This window comes from Aedes aegypti, chromosome 3 (assembly GCF_002204515.2).
Source record: "Aedes aegypti strain LVP_AGWG chromosome 3, AaegL5.0 Primary Assembly, whole genome shotgun sequence".
Lineage (NCBI taxonomy): Eukaryota > Metazoa > Arthropoda > Insecta > Diptera > Culicidae > Aedes > Aedes aegypti.
Genome location: NC_035109.1, coordinates 51,770,612 through 51,788,627, shown reverse-complemented (window position 1 = coordinate 51,788,627; position 18,016 = coordinate 51,770,612). Strand labels below are relative to the sequence as shown.

Below are 18,016 nucleotides of genomic sequence, written 5' to 3'. Positions count from 1 at the left end.
CACGGCGCACAGTAAAAATCAAAAGAACAAAAGAATTTATGGCACGTACAGAGGCTCATGAGCCTACACAGAGAAATATTTTTACCTAATTTTGAGTTTACTTTACCCAAAATTAAAGGCCCAAACGCAATGATAGCGGAACGGCAACGGAATGCGGAACCGGTTCGCCAGCATGAATCACACCATCTCGACTGAGCTGTCAATGAATGAAAGTGAACCAACACTGAGTCAACTAGCATACTATAGTTCATGCTGGCGAACCGGTTCCGCATTCCGTTGCCGTTCCGCTATCATTGCGTTTGGGCCTTTAAGTATATCGATTATAGTTTCAACCCAAAATCTTTCGGTTTTCTCTTTCTCCCACACGAATGTTGTCAACAATAGAGAGAGCTGCATCTACCCAATGGGGGTACTTTGGCCCAATAAGCCAAATTTGGGTAAAGGCAACTTTTCTTATGTTTGGGTCGAAAGAACTTAATTTTGCGTTAAATCAACCCAAAATTGAGTATATTTTTCTAATGGAATTAAAGCCAAACTACCTAGTGGAGACCTTGGAAATTTAGTCAAAATTGAGTTATTGGGCTCAACTACGGAAATGCGTTGAAACAACCCAAAATTGAGTTGCATTCCGTCTCCGTGTACATGCAAACAAATTTTGTTGCGTAATCTACCGAATCCATGCATGGTCGTTTGCAGATACCCTTTAATGGGTAAAAAAAACTCATTTCGGAATAGCATCAATATCTGTCAGAAAGCAGGTAAATTCAGAAATGTAAAAAGGGTAAATAAATACCCATTACAGTAAAGCAACTGCAGTTTAAAAATGGGTGTTTAAAAACCCATTTATGGGTGAAAAATAGTTGGGGATCATTTTATAGTAATTTAAAGCAGCTGTACGACGCAGTCAACGATTGCAAACAAACGTAGTAAGTTGGTTTTACTTATGACGTTAACTACGTCTTACGGCAATATACTGGGTGTCAATTCAAATTCTAAAATAATGCGACCGTCACGAAATTATGTAAAATTTTGAATATTATTAACTCAGCCATTTATCGGTAGATTTTCAATATTTTCCCACCAATTGTCTTGTTTAGGGGTATCCTGTTTTTTACATATTCTGATTCTACGTTAAAAACTGAGCCAGAATCCAAATTTTCTTAATTTTCTGTGCCCTGGAACTATTTTTAAAACACGTTTGAATACAGTATGGAAATCGCGTTTGAATCACCCCTTGGCAAATTTTACTTCAGGGCGAGCTGTCATTATGCAAATTGAAATGTCATTGAGTCGGCGGAATGAAATCTTATTTAATCATTAACTATATCAAAATTAATATATCAAAGCGCAATAAAATCGTGTTACACTTAGAAAAATGTGCTCTTTTGTTCAAGCTACAAAAAACTGTGAATTTTTTATCGCTAAACAACCCAATTGGTCGGAAATTTTTGACGATAGACTGTCGAAAATAGGGCAAATGTCGACCCCTTTCTTACGCAACTAAACTCACGATTCTTTTGGGTTGGCAAGTGCACTATAAAAGCAGACCGATTTCTGCTTCTTTGCTCATTCTTCTTTTGACGTTAACTACGTCTTAAGGCAATATACTGGGTGTCGATTGAAAATCTAAAATGTTGCGACCATCATGATATGATGTTAGATTTCGAACTGTAGGAAGGCTGCAACTATGACAATCGACTAAAATTCAAATGCAGAAAATCACTTGGCGTAGTTAACGTCATGCGGTCGTGTCTTGTACACAACCCCCTCTGATTTTTGTATACAATGTGTTAACCAATTAAGACATACAATGAAGTGGTAAGTTGTGAACTTAAACACCTTTATACAGATAAACTAATCATAATCTTGAAACACGCATTATTTCCAGGTAGTCTCGTTTTTCCTGCCGCTGACATGTTTTAGTACCAGCGACCATCGAAAGGGAGTAGCTGTTGGTACGGGAACAATGAACAATATATTAATATATTATTCAAGATTGTAAAACAATGAACTGTAATATTAAAAACTATTTCTGGATACTTTTTTCAAAGGGGCGAATCTAACAAAAATATACAAATCCAATATAAGGTTGGATTGGAATCTGTTTGTAGTGTAGTTTTCAAAAACACCACTCAATTACAATTAAATTTAATTTTACTTCAAATAAAACTAAAAAAACAAAAAGTCGTAATTGAATTTGAATTTGTTTTTTAATTTAGTGCAATTTAGCCCATTTACCCGCATACAAACAAATGGTGACAAAAGGGCTAAACTGAACAACTGATTCAATTTTGGGCACTCAACAATTTCTTGCCTATTTTCTACATAAACTATTGATTAAACAATTAGTTTATGCTAAGTTGGTTCACATCATTTTTGACATTGCTAAATGAATCCCTATTCTGCGATTTTGCAAGGAAAATGAATTGTTTGCATGATGTCTCCACTGCACTCCAACTCCCAGACCTCGCCATACGAACAACGTTGATAACAAACTATGCACTATGCGTGGATTTATTCTCCGGAGGGGAATACTCCACGTCCACCGAACTGAATAAATCAGATCGTTGTCCCCATCATTATCGACAGACTTGCAGCCAACGGTATTGGTTGAGTTTTCTCCGTATACCTGTGGCACGATCCAGCCTCCCTAAGGGGCACATTTTTCACTGCACCAATGCGATGTGATAATACCATCGCAGAATGTACACGAATCCTCCGGACAAAGCTTTTAAGAAACCGAAAAACACCGAAAACCGCGAGAAACAACTTTGTGCAGAAGGGCGCAATTAACATTATCGATTACGGAAAGGCAAAACAAACGGGCTGATTTGACAGCTGATTTTCCAATTGGACTCGGCCGGCGGGCGTTATTGCATTCATAGCCTGACAAAAGGCGAGCATCACAAAGGGCCCAATATAAATGTTGGTTGAAAAAAGACGCAATGATATTTTAATCAAATTTCGGAAGCAAAATGGGATTCAATAATGGTGATAATTGTTATAGTGATGAAGCAATTCATATTCAATGGGATTTACAGAAATTTGGACAGAAAACTGTTGTTATAGGAAATAGAAAAATTTTTTACTGTTGAAAAAATTCAATGGTCGATTTCTCAATTTAGACATCATGTCAATTTCGCCTATTTGAAAAAAGCAGCCAGATTTATATTTATTTTATTTCATAAGTTATGATTTGAGGTAATAATCATTTACATCTTTTTATTACAAAAAGAGTAAATTTTTACCCTTTTTATCACAAAAAGGGTAAATTTTTACCCTTTTTGTGCCGCGAGCGAGACTTACAAAAAGGGTAAAAAATACCCATCCATTGACAGAAACCGCTTTTACCCTTTAAAGCTAAGTATGCTGTTCCGCTCAAGAAAATTAAAAATTTCTGCGGAAGAAATGGTCAAGAAATTTTCTACACTGAGCTCTATTTGAAATGACATTTCTTTTCAACTGCGTACTGCGATCAAAGAAAAATGCTTTTCTTGACCATTTCTGGCAAGAAATTTTCCACACATCGAGATAGGCGATTTCTTTTCTGTTGAAGTGCATACTTCGCTTAAAGAGTAAACCGTGTTTACTCTTTAAAGGCTGCCCGGATAAAAACGTATCATTCAGTGAATGGAATAAACCATTAATGTACAATATAACGTATTGGATACAATACAGCGTATTGTAATTGAATGTCGAAGCAATATTATTCTTGTTTGGATATACAATTCAAAAACAATATAATATATTGTAACAGAACATTGTATTGTTTTTAATTGGTTTTATACCTTACAATTTTGGTCAAATTCCTATTTTCGCGTAAAACAACTGTTACTTTTTTCTATATAGCTTTGCTGAAAGAAATAAATAAAACAAGTTCAGAAAGCAAGAAATGTTGGGTGAAAAATATTCAAAAAGTTAAAATAAGTAGTTTTTTAGAAGTCATTTGACATGTAACAACGAATGCAACTGACAAGAAAAGGAATCGCCTATGTATCCATGTAGCCATGTAATCCATGCGTGGAAAATTTCTTCTAAGAAATGGTCAAGAAAATCTCATTTTTCTGATCACAGTACGCAGTTGAGAAGAAATGTCACTTCAGAGGGGGCTCTCTGTAGGAAATTTCTTGACCCATTCAGTCAAGGAATTTTTTTACTTTTCTTGAGCGAAACACCATACTTAGCTTAAATGTGAAGAGGCACTTCTAGCGGAAATGGGTGAATTTTTACCCATTAAAGGGTATTCGCAAACGACCGTGTGGTAGAATTAAAAAACTGCACAGACGATTTTCAACCGACTACAAACATCTGTTAAGTTTACTTTAATCTGGTGTGTATCATCTGAGAAGTTGTACTGCTGTCTCGCCGTCAAATACGTCGTTCTTCTGTTGAAATACCTGCTCGAATTGTGATCTGCCGTTCTTAAGCAACGTATAATAGACCATTTCCGTGAAAAAATGTTATTGGCTTATATGCCTTCTTTCAATTTACTAAACAAACTTTCCTAAGGAACCGATATGTTTTAGAGCCTTTAACTATTAGAAAACAATGAAAAACATGCGGCACGTTAGTTCACCCCTCGGTCCCCTACAATTTGTTTCACCACGAAAAAATGCAGACCCCTATTACCCTTATGGTTTTGCCACCACGTTGTGGTGAATTTAAGATCATGATTAAGCTGCAGCTGGCATTGAAGAAGTGAGCGATCATAGTGAGCATGAGCTTTGCGCAATCATAGCGACCATGGTCTGTGAGCGAACTGTGCCACTCAATCAAATTCCAGCTTGCGATTATGAGCGATCACTGTTGCAGTAAACAATGAGCTTGAAATATCACTTAGCAACAGTGATTCAACACCAAAGCGTATCAGTATCATGGAAGCAATCCAAATGTCACAGTAAAAATTAATGTTAGGAGCATCATTGTTCGACGTTTTGCAAAAATCTGTCTTACTAAAGTGGTATCAACAAGTTTACCTGGTAGGACAGTCGTGTCCTCTATAACCCTAAACAGCGCCAAGCGGGTGTCATGCTTTTCTGCACGGTCATTAACCGATATTACTCCGTGTCTTCAAGGCAATTGCACCCCACAAAGATACACGCATCACATAGGGAACCGAGTCATATTCTTGGCACTTTGGATTTACCTCGGCAGGGAGTTTTTTTGAAAACTTTTGGGTTCATGTTTGGCATTAAGATGCGTCGTTCAGAAGTGCATTCATTTGCAGAACTTAAAATAATTCCGTCAAGAAATACCCCCTTGCCAAAGTGAATCATGTTCTCAAGCAGTTTTTTACTCCAATGAATCAGGTATCAGAAGGCCGGCTCCAAAGGCACGTTCCCCACCAGTTGGGAGATTTGTGCCATCGCCATATTTGAGCCTATTTCATCATCTACCCGATGGGAGAGGAAAGGGAAGGGAAAGATGGGAGGAAATAGGAGTGGGGTCCCTTGAAGAGGGAAGATCGCATAAGCGAAATGAGAGCATGTAGCTCCATACCACAATGGGTTCGAACAGCGCCCTAAAAAGGGCACTGCAAAACGCATGAGCGTAAAGAGAGCCTATAGCTCATTACCACAGCGGGTTAAGAATAACAGGATGTCCTGAAGATTCAGGCTTCTGTATTCAGTTTCACTTAATAAGTGCTTACCAAGTAATTGGAATCGCATTTGCGCAAAAACTGGACAGTTACATATCAGGTGATACGAAGTTCCATAATCGGAGTCACAACTATCACACACAAATGAGTCAGCACGCTGAATATTTGCCATGTGATAGTTGAGTCGGCAGTGGCCTGTCAACGCTCTGACCAAGAGACTGCAATTCTGCTTTGACAGATTTGTTAAATACTTCGCCACCTTTGGAGATGGCTCAGTAATATACAATTTTGTTTGACGACACGACTCCAAACTATTCCAATATTGCTTGTGCTGAGTTGCCGCCCAAGAATTTATCTGAAGCTTCACCCAGCACTTCGAAATTGGAATAGCCGGCTCAGGGCCAATGAAGTCATGCGATGCTCCATCGCGAGCTAGCTCATCAGCCAATTCATTTCCAGCGATGGAAGAATGGCCAGGTACCCATACAAGGTTTACAGAGTTGACTGAATTCAGTTCCTCAATTTGAGTTCGACATGCGATAACAAGCTTCGACCTTGAGTTGGCCGAAGCGAGAGCTTTTATAGCAGCCTGACTATCTGAACAGAAGTATATGACTTTACCCATTACGCGCTGTTGAAGTGCTGATTGCACTCCACACATAAGAGCAAATATTTCCGCCTGAAAAACGGTGCAGTTTCTACCAAGTGAGTAAAACTGATTCAGCCTTAGCTCACGAGAATATACTCCTGCACCAGCTCTACCTTCAAGAAGGGAGCCATCAGTGTAACATACTATATCGTTTGATATACTTCTTTCCAAATAGCCAGACGTCCACTCTTCCCGTGAAGGGAATTGTGTGGTAAATGTCCTGTAAGGAAAGTTACAAGCAATTGTGAGATCACTTGGAGCAAGGACAATTTTGTCCCAATTCACCAAAAGTGGAAACAACGAAGTGTGTGTAGATCTACGATTCACTGGATTTTTCTCCAGTAGATCCAGTACCCATAAACGGTAAGAGCAAGAAAGTGCTTCTTGTTTAAGATATATGTGTAGTGGCGCAACGTCGATAAGGGCCTCGAGCGCTGCTGTGGGAGTTGTAGAGAACGCACCAGACATCGCCATCAAGCACATCCTTTGGAGATGGCCCAATTTTGATTGGATTGTTCTCACTTCGCCCTTTTGCCACCACACAAGACATCCATATGCCAATATTGGTCGAACAACTGTTATGTAAATCCATTTGATATATTTGGGTTTGAGGCCCCAAGTTTTACCAAAGGTTCGCCGGCATTGACCGAAGGCCATACAAGCTTTTTTGACTCTGAAATCAATGTGAGCTGTCCATGAAAGTTTGGAATCTAGAATGACTCCGACATACTTTACTTGATCAGTCACATTAATCTCAGTGCCAAAAAGACGTAAAGGTCGAATTCCATCGCGGTTTCGTCTTTCCGTAAAAAGAACAATAGATGTTTTATTCGGGTTAACCGAAAGGCCATATTGGCGACACCAACTCTCGACTACCTGAAGAGCACTTTGCATCAGGTCGAATAGGGTGCTTATGCACATACCAACTATCAGAGCTAGATAGTCGTCGGCAAATCCATAAGTTGGAAAACCGCAATTATTGAGTTGCCTCAATAGCGTATCTGCTACGAGATTCCACAAAAGTGGTGACAAGACTCCCCCTTGGGGGCATCCGCAAACACTCAATTTTCGAATCGCTGCTTGACGCAATGTCGAGAAGAGATGTCGGTTTTTGAGCATTTGATGAATCCAATTGGTAATCATTGTAGGTAGCCCATGGTTTCGTGCGGCTTCCAATATGGCATCGAAAGACACGTTATCAAAGGCACCCTCAATATCCAAGAAAACACCCAAGCACGATTGCTTCTGAGCGAATGCTTTCTCGATATCGTATACAACTTTGTGTAAAAGAGTCACAGTGGACTTTCCAGATTGGTAAGCATGTTGATTCACATGAAGAGGCATGTTTGCCAAATAAACATCACGGATGTGATGATCGATAATGCGTTCCAGACATTTCAGAAGAAAAGAGGTCAGACTGATTGGTCTAAAACTCTTCGCTTCCTCATACGACGCACGTCCTCATTTTGGGATAAACTTTACAGTAATATCACGCCAGGATTTGGGAATGCACCCGGTAGCAAAACTGCTTACAAGTAGCTTTTTCAAAACATGTTTGATAGACTCAAATCCCTTTTGGAGCAGAACAGGATAAATCCCATCCGCTCCTGGAGATTTGAAAGGAGCAAAACTATTAAGCGCCCATTGAATCGATTCAGTAGTTACGATACTGCGAGCCGAGGCCAGAGACTCGTAACTACATGAAAAGACATTTGGTTCATCCGTAGATGGTATGTCCACACATCCGGGGAAGTGTGTATTGAATAAACATTCTAAAACTTCTTCATCGGAAGAAGTAAAGTCACCATTAGGTAAGCGAATTTCGTTCACTTGGAAATCCTTAGATTTTGCAAGAATTTTGTTCAACCGACTGACTTCACTCAAACTGGAAACATTTGTACAAAGGTTTTTCCAGCCGGATCGTTCAGCAGAACGAAGGGCCTTCTTGTAAGCCTTGCGAGCTGACTTGAACGACTCTGATCCAGCTGAACGGCGTCTGTTCCAACTCCTTCTACATTGTTTCCTGAGTCTAGTCAGATCGGAATTCCACCATGGGGTCCCTCTTGTAGTCTTTACAGACCGCAGAGGACATGCTTCTTCAAAAGCTTCCATAATGTAGGATGTTGTAGTATCAACGGCATCATCCAGATCACTTGGATTTTCAATGGACGGAGAATATCCATGAAATTTGGTCGCAACCAATTCAATGTAGAGTTCCCAGTTTGTTGATCGGGGATTCCTAAAACGCAAAGTCTGCGCAGTTACATTTGAATGTTCAAAGAAGATGTAGCGATGATCAGATAATGGGCCGTATGAATAAAATGTAGTAAAGTTGAGTTTACTACAATCTCGGTAGTAAACGCTATATGTGGAACACGAGTGGAATATGTTTGTGTCATTTTCCTTTCTACACCTTTCGAACATACTACAAACAACGCGTTGCTATGAATAAAGGTAGCATTTACTACAAAGCTACTGGTAGTTAGCTTAAGAGGTTGCTACTCATGCTTTGAGATTGCGAAATTGAATGGAATAATTTACTTTTGAGTAAAAATCATGGGAAAACGATATGAGTTTTGATATTTCGGAAGGTATTTTGAGTTTTGCTTAGGAGTTCTGAGGTGACGTAAACATTCGCCCCGCCAATTCTGAAATCCCGGTAAGATTACTGGCAGTAGCAATTTGTAATATCCGTGTGAACTCTGGCATTACGATAATCATGTTATTTTCTAGAAATTTTAGGATGTCGGTAGGAATTCAGATATTTATAATGTAATTCTGAATTTTACGTGTAAATTCTGACATCTCAGATTCTCAGATTTCCTTTGAAATTCCGGAATTCTTGTAGGAACATTGGGATTCCGATAGGGATGTCGGATTTTTTATGATAATTCTGGAAGTTTAAATACCATTCTAGGAATATTGCGGAAATATTCGAAATCTGGTAAAAACTCTAGAATTGGGGTGGGAATGGGATCCCGGATATTAATCTCTTAGAATTCTGTGGGTATCTTTGAGACGGTATTTCTGTAAGAATCTATGAGATTGCGGCGGGATTCCTGCGAATTATTGTGTGAATATTTGTAATTCTGAATACAATGTTTGTAATTATTGTAAAAACCTTTAGGATTCCGTTGATCTCCAGTTCCGTTGGAATTTCAAAGCAAAGCTTTAATATAAACCTTTTGAATGTCGCTAAATATTTTATAGATTTCAATGGGATTTTTTGTGAAATCGATAAGAATTTTAATAATTTCAAAGGGAACCCTGGATTTTTAGGAAAGATCCTCATTGAATTCTTACGACTACAAATGGAATCACTACAATTCCCATTAAAATCTCTACCTTCTAAGTTCTAGAAATTCCAAGGAGACTATCAGAAACCCTACCAAAATAACGAGAATATCACAGAAACACTTAGAACTTCCGGAATTCAACATGCTGTTAAGAAAACACAGCATCAAAATTCTACCTCTCTAAATTCTATTCTCAGTATTGGTGCTAGAAAATATGTAATTTCTAATTTGATAGCTGTAGTCTCAAGATCTCTTCATAGATGTTAAGCAAATATTAAAAAAAAAAAACATCAATCGCTGGCGTTGGCGAAGGCCGAAAACCACCCAGAAAATTCTTTTATGTACCATCATCATAAAATCATAGACATAGAGAGAATACCAGACTAATCGAAAAATTACACTACAAATCTTGTCAAATAACAGCACCTTCATGATTTGTGCAAATTGTCGCGTAATCGATTAGATTCCATGCATTTTCTTCATATGCATGATTGTATTAATTTTAAGCGTCACTCTGAATAGATTGTTCTTTACGTGCAGAATCACTCTGCACCCTGAATGGAAATTTCTTAACGTGCAGCTTCAGTCACTGCTCATGTTCGAAAGTAGTAAGTACTACATGTTCGAAAAGTTTTTTATTCATACCAAAAGTGTAGTAAACTTTGTGGATTTTGTTTTTGAGTAGATGCTACATGTAGTAAAGTTCAACGTTTTTTATTCATATCACCCATGATTCCTCATCTGATACATGCCAATTCGTCAACTCGTGACTGATTCTATTCGAGCAGAGCGTTATGTCTAACACTTCTTCTCTATTAGAAACCATGAAGGTTGGGCGATTGCCTATGTTAAGTAATCCAAGGTCTGTACTACTTAAGTATTCCATCAGACTGGAGCCTCTCAAATTGATATCCGAGCTGCCCCAGATGATGTGATGAGCATTGGCATCACTGCCCACAATCAGCGGAAGGCCTTTTGTTACGCAGTGTACGACAACTCGTTTGAAGTCATCCGTTGGGGATGGTTCATCATGTGGTAAATATACTGAACAATAGACGTATTTCCTGTTGAGGTCACCAACAGAAACATCGATTGTGACAGCACATACATCTCTGGTAGTTAACTCAGAAATGAGTGTAGCAACGATTGCTTTATTAACGAGCACGCATGCGCGGGGCATGGAGCGCGAGTTTGCCATTTCAAGCTTGCTAAAAGTAGCAAAAACTGGGTCCACAAGGTTACCTAGATAGAAGTTCCCTCTACGAAAGTAGGGTTCTTGAACTAGCGCCACTTGGGCTGCACCATTTTGCATGAGTCTGCAAAGATTGATCGTTGCTGTTCTTTTATGCTGAAGATTGATCTGAGCTAACCTAACCGTAGCCACTACCCAAACTAGGCAGGATTAAGCTTTTTGCAATCTCAGCACGAAAAAGACCAGCAACGAAAAAACCAGATCGGTATCTATTTAAAGTCGCCAAAGGCGAAAGAGCACAGAATACACTGTGTAAAACGCATATTGCGAATCCATATAGGTGATAATTTAAATTAAATGTCAACATATTCATAATCCCACCCTTATTAAGCCTCAAGATAGAGACTGAAGAAGGGCAGCCGATTATCTCGGAGAAACACAAGGTCACCTGCACCATTGCTCCGGGTAGCACAGGAAGGACTCAATACTGTGGAGGGCGCCCTGGTACCCCACAGGCTCCGTTTGCGGTTAGGTTTTATTTAGACCCCCCTAACCATTCATTCTTAGGCACGGTACGCATCACACCATAAATTAGGGGTCACCTGTGAGGTGGACTTTTACCACCGGAACAGGCAGTCCGTAGTGTTAATTCTTAGCCAATTGAAACAACCGCTACCGACACTACGCGGCTATCTAGGCTGCTCGGGAAAAGGAGGTTAATATTGATGATTAACTCCTGACGTGCCCAAGCAGCCGCCAAAACTTTCCTAAGGAACCGATATGTTTTAGAGCCTTTAACTATTAGAAAACAATGAAAAACATGCGGCACGTTAGTTCACCCCTCGGTCCCCTACAATTTGTTTCACCACGAAAAAATGCAGACCCCTATTACCCTTATGGTTTTGCCACCACGTTGTGGTGAATTTAAGATCATGATTAAGCTGCAGCTGGCATTGAAGAAGTGAGCGATCATAGTGAGCATGAGCTTTGCGCAATCATAGCGACCATGGTCTGTGAGCGAACTGTGCCACTCAATCAAATTCCAGCTTGCGATTATGAGCGATCACTGTTGCAGTAAACAATGAGCTTGAAATATCACTTAGCAACAGTGATTCAACACCAAAGCGTATCAGTATCATGGAAGCAATCCAAATGTCACAGTAAAAATTAATGTTAGGAGCATCATTGTTCGACGTTTTGCAAAAATCTGTCTTACTAAAGTGGTATCAACAAGTTTACCTGGTAGGACAGTCGTGTCCTCTATAACCCTAAACAGCGCCAAGCGGGTGTCATGCTTTTCTGCACGGTCATTAACCGATATTACTCCGTGTCTTCAAGGCAATTGCACCCCACAAAGATACACGCATCACATAGGGAACCGAGTCATATTCTTGGCACTTTGGATTTACCTCGGCAGGGAGTTTTTTTGAAAACTTTTGGGTTCATGTTTGGCATTAAGATGCGTCGTTCAGAAGTGCATTCATTTGCAGAACTTAAAATAATTCCGTCAAGAAATACCCCCTTGCCAAAGTGAATCATGTTCTCAAGCAGTTTTTTACTCCAATGAATAGTGTTATGTACCACACTATGGTCTAAAAAAAAGGAATCTAAGAACTGTTAAACCATACAGCAACGAAATGCCAATGTCTTACCGAATGAAGCTTATTTATCCAACACGTATGTAACTCTAGAGCACTGTCATTTGAAAAACAAAATTCCTCAATGCACTTCAATTCGGTCAAAACTGCCGTGATCAGTTGATTTCTGTTGTTGATTTGCGCTGATCACAGAGGGTTTAATCAATGATCGTCAACGCTCAACGATCTTGACAAATCACGGCCTACCCCTTGGCTGATCATCAAGTGCGCCTAAAATAGGCTGATTTTTGCTCATGAGCTGAGCATTTTCAATACCTGGGCATGACCAGATGATTTTTGTTTATGTTTTCATTTATCATAATGGGTTCCGCTGGTTTCGCTCCCTCCTTCCTTCATGGTTTCTGAAGGGCTTATTCACAAATTTCATAACGCTGAAGGAGGTGGGTGGGTGTCCTCACGATGTTATCTCACGATGGCTCACGATGGCTCATACAAAATTTGTAGAATGTTCGTATAAAAAGCGTTACAAAGGGGTGGGTGGGTGTCAAAAATGGTCGTTTTCGGCGTTATGAAATAAATGAATGAACCCGAAGTCTCCGTAATCACCGCGGAAACCAAGATAATAAGCCATTTTATGAGATGTTTCGAATCATATGGTTTTCGTTTATTTACCAGCTTTGAAAGTTTCTGGCGGGCGAATTTATTTACGTTTCTACTAGCGCTACATTTGGAAGGAGCTTATTCAACAATGGCGCTGGTGGCAATGCAACAATGTTTTTCATTTTCATGCGCTGAAAGAGATGGTACCATGGTAAAATTGAATGCACAAAATATTAGAAATAAATGCAAAGGGTTCATTCATTTATTTCATAACGCTGAAATTGGTCATTTTGGACACCCACCCACCCCCTTGTAACGCTTTTTGTATGAATGTTATTCAATTTTTGTATGGACCGTAACATCGCTAGGACACCCACCCACCCCCTCTAGCGTTATGAAATTTGTGAATGGGCCCAAACTTAGTCTGCACAAATCAAGTGGCGTTCTGTATTTAATTGAACCCTCTAATACACATAAAAAAATTCTGTGGTAAAAATTACTATGTTAGCTGACTACGGCCATTCTTGAAACTACCATGAAATTTCAGATCAATTTACTGTGTTTATGGTACATCCCACCACTTTACTGGTACATTTGACAGAAATAATTTACAACAATCTGATTTCGACAACAGACATGGTAAAATCAAGCGTATTTCTGGTCTGCTGAAAATTGCCGGTGCGAGCGGTATGGTAGTTTTTACCGCACATTTTTTTTGCGTGTATAAATAGTAGATATTTTCAACTGCAACGCCAACCTGATAGGATCACGTTCACGACTTTCTTGAGCCGGGGTAATTTCCCTTTTTTCATTCTTTACTACCCATGCACTGTGTTTTAATTCCTCGTTTTCATGCGCTTTTTGAATAGCGCCCTAACCGTTGATTTTAGCGATATAGTTTGTTCGGAGAAGTTTCTTGGTATATTAAGGCGCAACTTTTGACGAAAAAAATTTTGTGATCAATCCACCTAACAGTGAGATAGAAAAACTATTTTTTCAAAACATTTAGATAGACATATGGTGTCTTCGGCAAAGTTGTAGAATTGGCAATTTGAAACAACTTTGTCGAAGACACAATTTTTCTATCTCTTATACTTTTTGAGATATATGCCGTTGTATGTGAATGACCCCTAAAAATCATATTTTTTATCATAACTTTTTTCCAAGATTTTTAACATTTTTTGTGTTTTATACAAAGTTGTTTGTCATAGAAAAACCCGTGTTTTTGCTGAACATATCATCACCCTATCTTTTGAAGTAACAAAGTTATTCATGAATTACTCTTTTTTCAAGGGGTAGTTTAGGCCTCTATAACTGGCTTCGGCGCAAAATGGCGCAGACTACTCTTACAAATCATGAAAGTACCTTATCACCCCTTTTAGCAGTTGATAAAAACTTTTGTCTATAAGCGTCTTTGCATGGGTTTTTACTATCAAACAAATAAGCCTTATTAAAACGAATTCGACTGATAATTCTTTTACTTTAAGAGATAGGGAGATGCAATGTTCAGCAAAAACACGCGTTTCAAGATGTTTAACAACTTTGTAGAAGACATGAAAAATGTTAAAAATCTTGTAAAAGAGTTACGAATTTTTTAACTTAAAGTACACAAATTTGCATGAAAAAAATAATTTAAAATCATTTCCGATTATAACTCTTTACTTAAATTTTTAACATTTTTCATGTCTTCTACAAAGTTTTTAAACATCTTGAAACGCGTGTTTTTGCTGAACATTGCACCTCTCTATCTCTTAAAGTAAAAGAATTATCAGTCGAATTCGTTTTAATAAGGCTTATTTGTTTGATAGTAAAAACCCATGCAAAGACGCTTATAGACAAAAGTTTTTATCAACTGCCAAAAGGGGAGATAAGGTACTTTCATGATTTGTAAGAGTTGTCTGCGCCATTTTGCGCCGAAGCCAGTTATAGAGGCCTAAACTACCCCTTGAAAAAAGAGTAATTCATGAATAACTTTGTTACTTCAAAAGATAGGGTAATGATATGTTCAGCAAAAACACGGGTTTTTCTATGACAAACAACTTTGTATAAAACACAAAAAATGTTAAAAATCTTGGAAAAAAGTTATGATAAAATATATGATTTTTAGGGGTCATTCACATACAACGGCATATATCTCAAAAAGTATAAGAGATAGAAAAATTGTGTCTTCGACAAAGTTGTTTCAAATTGCCAATTCTACAACTTTGCCGAAGACACCATATGTCTATCTAAATGTTTTGAAAAATAGTTTTTCTATCTCACTGCTAGGTGGATTGATCACAAAATTTTTTTCGTCAAAAGTTGCGCCTTAATATACCAAGAAACTTCTCCGAACAAACTATATCGCTAAAATCAACGGTTAGGGCGCTATTCAAAAAGCGCATGAAAACGAGGAATTAAAACACAGTGCCATGCAGGAACACCCCTGCTCAACCGGTTCTGCTTGCTACCCATCCAATCATCCGTCAAAATTTTTAGCAAACGCCAAAATTCGCGTTTTCTGCATTCTGCTCGCCGAACAATACACAAACTGAGCCGGCATTTTCGGAAAAGTGGAAATTTTACCTACAATTACTACCGAGTTTTGGTAAGTGATCGATAGAGAGTCTCCAATTTACTGCAGTGAGTATCCCAGCCGGGCAGAAAATGGCTTCAATCGCGAAAAAAGTGAAGAAATCCGACGACGCATTGGAAGACGAATCGGAAGCGTTGGAAGCGATCGACAGCTGCCAAAATGAAATCGATGCCCTGAACGAGAAAGCCAGCGAGGAAATCCTTAAAGTGGAACAAAAGTACAACGGGCTGCGGAAGCCGTACTTCCAGAAGCGAAACGAAATCATCAAGCGCATTCCGAGCTTCTGGGTGACGGCCATCGTGAACCATCCGCAGATCTCCGGCATTCTCGAGGAAGAGGAAGAAGAGTGCCTGCAGTTCATGGAGAAGCTCGAGGTGGAAGAGTTTGAGGACATCAAGAGCGGCTATCGCATTCACTTCTATTTTGACGAGAATCCGTACTTCGAGAACAAGGTGCTGACGAAGGAGTTCAACCTGGGATCGAGTGGAGGTGAGAATGATATAATATATGGTTCGAATTGCAGGACTACTTTTTTCTAAGGGGACATGGGGTAACATCAGGGCTGGTAGCAGGTCTTTTTTAGAGACTTGGTCTCTGTTTTACTGTCTCTACAATGAGGCAAAATACTTAGGATTTCGTAATTCATGACTTATGATAAGGAAGGGGATATTCAAATATATTAATTGTTAATTGAATTATTGTTAGTAACCAGTCTTATTTGGTGTTCCCAGCTTACTAATGAAAAATGTTTCAAATTTTGTTAGACAATAACTTTCCTGTTATTTCAGAAACGCCGGTTTCGACCAGCACCGCCATCAAGTGGAAGCCGGATCGCGACCTGACCAAGATGTTGCCAAAGAAGGCGATGGCCAACCGGCGGAAGCGCGGTCTCGAGTACCGGACGTTCTTCGACTGGTTCACGGACAATAACGATCCGATCAACGACGACATCGCCGAACTGATCAAGGACGACTTGTGGCCAAATCCGCTCCAGTACTACCTGGTGCCGGACATCGAGGTGGAACCGGAACCGGAGGAAGACTATAACGAAGAGGATTTTGGCGACGACGGTGAAGGCGAAGAGGAAGAGGACGAAATCGAGGAGGAGGAAGAGGAAGCTTAAGACAGAATTTTTTTTTTGTGCGTGGAGATCGATATTACGGATCAAAAGTTTATAAGTCTTTTGCTGCCACCTTGGGTAAGCATACAGAAGAATGGTTTATTTATTACTCTAACTTTGACGAGTGAGACTCAAGTCGTAGTCTGCACATGTTTCGTTCTACGTTCGATTAAAGTCCGTTGTCACATTCTCCAGCAGGATGAATAGGTACTATTGTTTCAATTGCTGCACCGTTGATATGAAATCTATTAGGACCTCAGTGTTTCCTTATAGCGAATAGAACCATCCTTAGGCCATTTGTGTTAAATCAATCACTATTGTCACTCAAAATCAAACCTTTATCGATAATTATAGCCACCTATAGGTACGACAGTGGAGAAACGCCCATATGGGTTTCTCCGACGCAGGAATTATGACAGACATTATTAAGTATTATTATTGGCAGAAAATGGTACCGCAATTGAATTATATATGGCTGGCTAATAAACAAACACTACTTGAAATAGAGTTAATGATGAATAAAATGGATACGTAGTGAAAACGTGACCGAAAGGTGTTCATAGTGATTACTGAAGCTTCGAAAATCCTTGAAGGTGGTCGTGCTCCCAGATGTCACTATTTTTCGTGACTGGTAGTAGGTTTCTTTTTAGAGACTTGGTCACTATTTCAAGGAAAGTTTATTGTACCTACGTTCTCCTAAGCCTCTTTTTGAACGGTCTCTAATCACTCTGTTTCATTTTCTTCTTGTAGTGATTCCTGGTGTAAATTATTCAGGCTCCAAAGATATCAGGAGCAGGCTTTGGAAAATTTAACGATCATTGACACAAGAGCAACAATTTCATCTCATTTATTCGCCTGCATTCATACAACACACATGACATGTGTCGTTCGTGGAAGATAACGAGTCATGAAAGAAAACAAGACAGATACACACCACCCACTGTTTGGCGCCGATCACTGTGTGTCAAGACTTGTAACATTCGCTGAACCACTCTCATTCTGATCAAGGAACAGAGGCGAATATGTTTTATTTACTGTGCTATGTTTGCACAGGGTGTCTATTACCTGGAAAACCCTGGAATTATCAGGGAATTTCGGCCATAATCAGGGAATTTTTTTGAATCAGTAATACAAGGTAGAATATGTCCTTTTTGTGACAGAGAATCTTTAGAATGTTTGTCGACTAATCAATTTTTCAAGGGATGCTTAAATGGATTCCTTTACAATTTTTTCAAGAAAATCGTAGAACAATGCAACATTATTACTTTCAGTAATTTTCACATAGATCACTCTGAAAAAAGATGGCGATTATCCCAGGATTTCCTCCAGATGTTTTTACACTGATTCATTCATCAATTTTTCCAGTTGTTACTTCAAGGTGACCTAC

General features: G+C 39.1%; 1 protein-coding gene across 1 annotated transcript; it reads left to right on the top strand.

Annotated features, from left to right (window-relative positions):
- Window positions 1-15,399: 15,399 nt before the first annotated feature.
- On the top strand, window positions 15,400-17,175 carry LOC5573965 (protein SET). Its single transcript, XM_001654956.2, has 2 exons — window positions 15,400-15,998; window positions 16,298-17,175. The coding sequence occupies exons 1-2, from the start codon at window positions 15,581-15,583 to the stop codon at window positions 16,630-16,632; spliced, it is 753 nt and encodes a 250-aa protein (XP_001655006.1). The 5' UTR covers window positions 15,400-15,580; the 3' UTR covers window positions 16,633-17,175.
- Window positions 17,176-18,016: the final 841 nt, after the last annotated feature.

Bases quoted from the DNA above. Each gene is read 5' to 3' on its own strand.
- LOC5573965 (XM_001654956.2), top strand. From the start codon at position 15,581: ATGGCTTCAATCGCGAAAAAAGTGAAGAAATCCGACGACGCATTGGAA. The intron at 15,999-16,297 runs GTGAGAATGATA...CTGTTATTTCAG, and splicing joins CAACCTGGGATCGAGTGGAG to AAACGCCGGTTTCGACCAGC.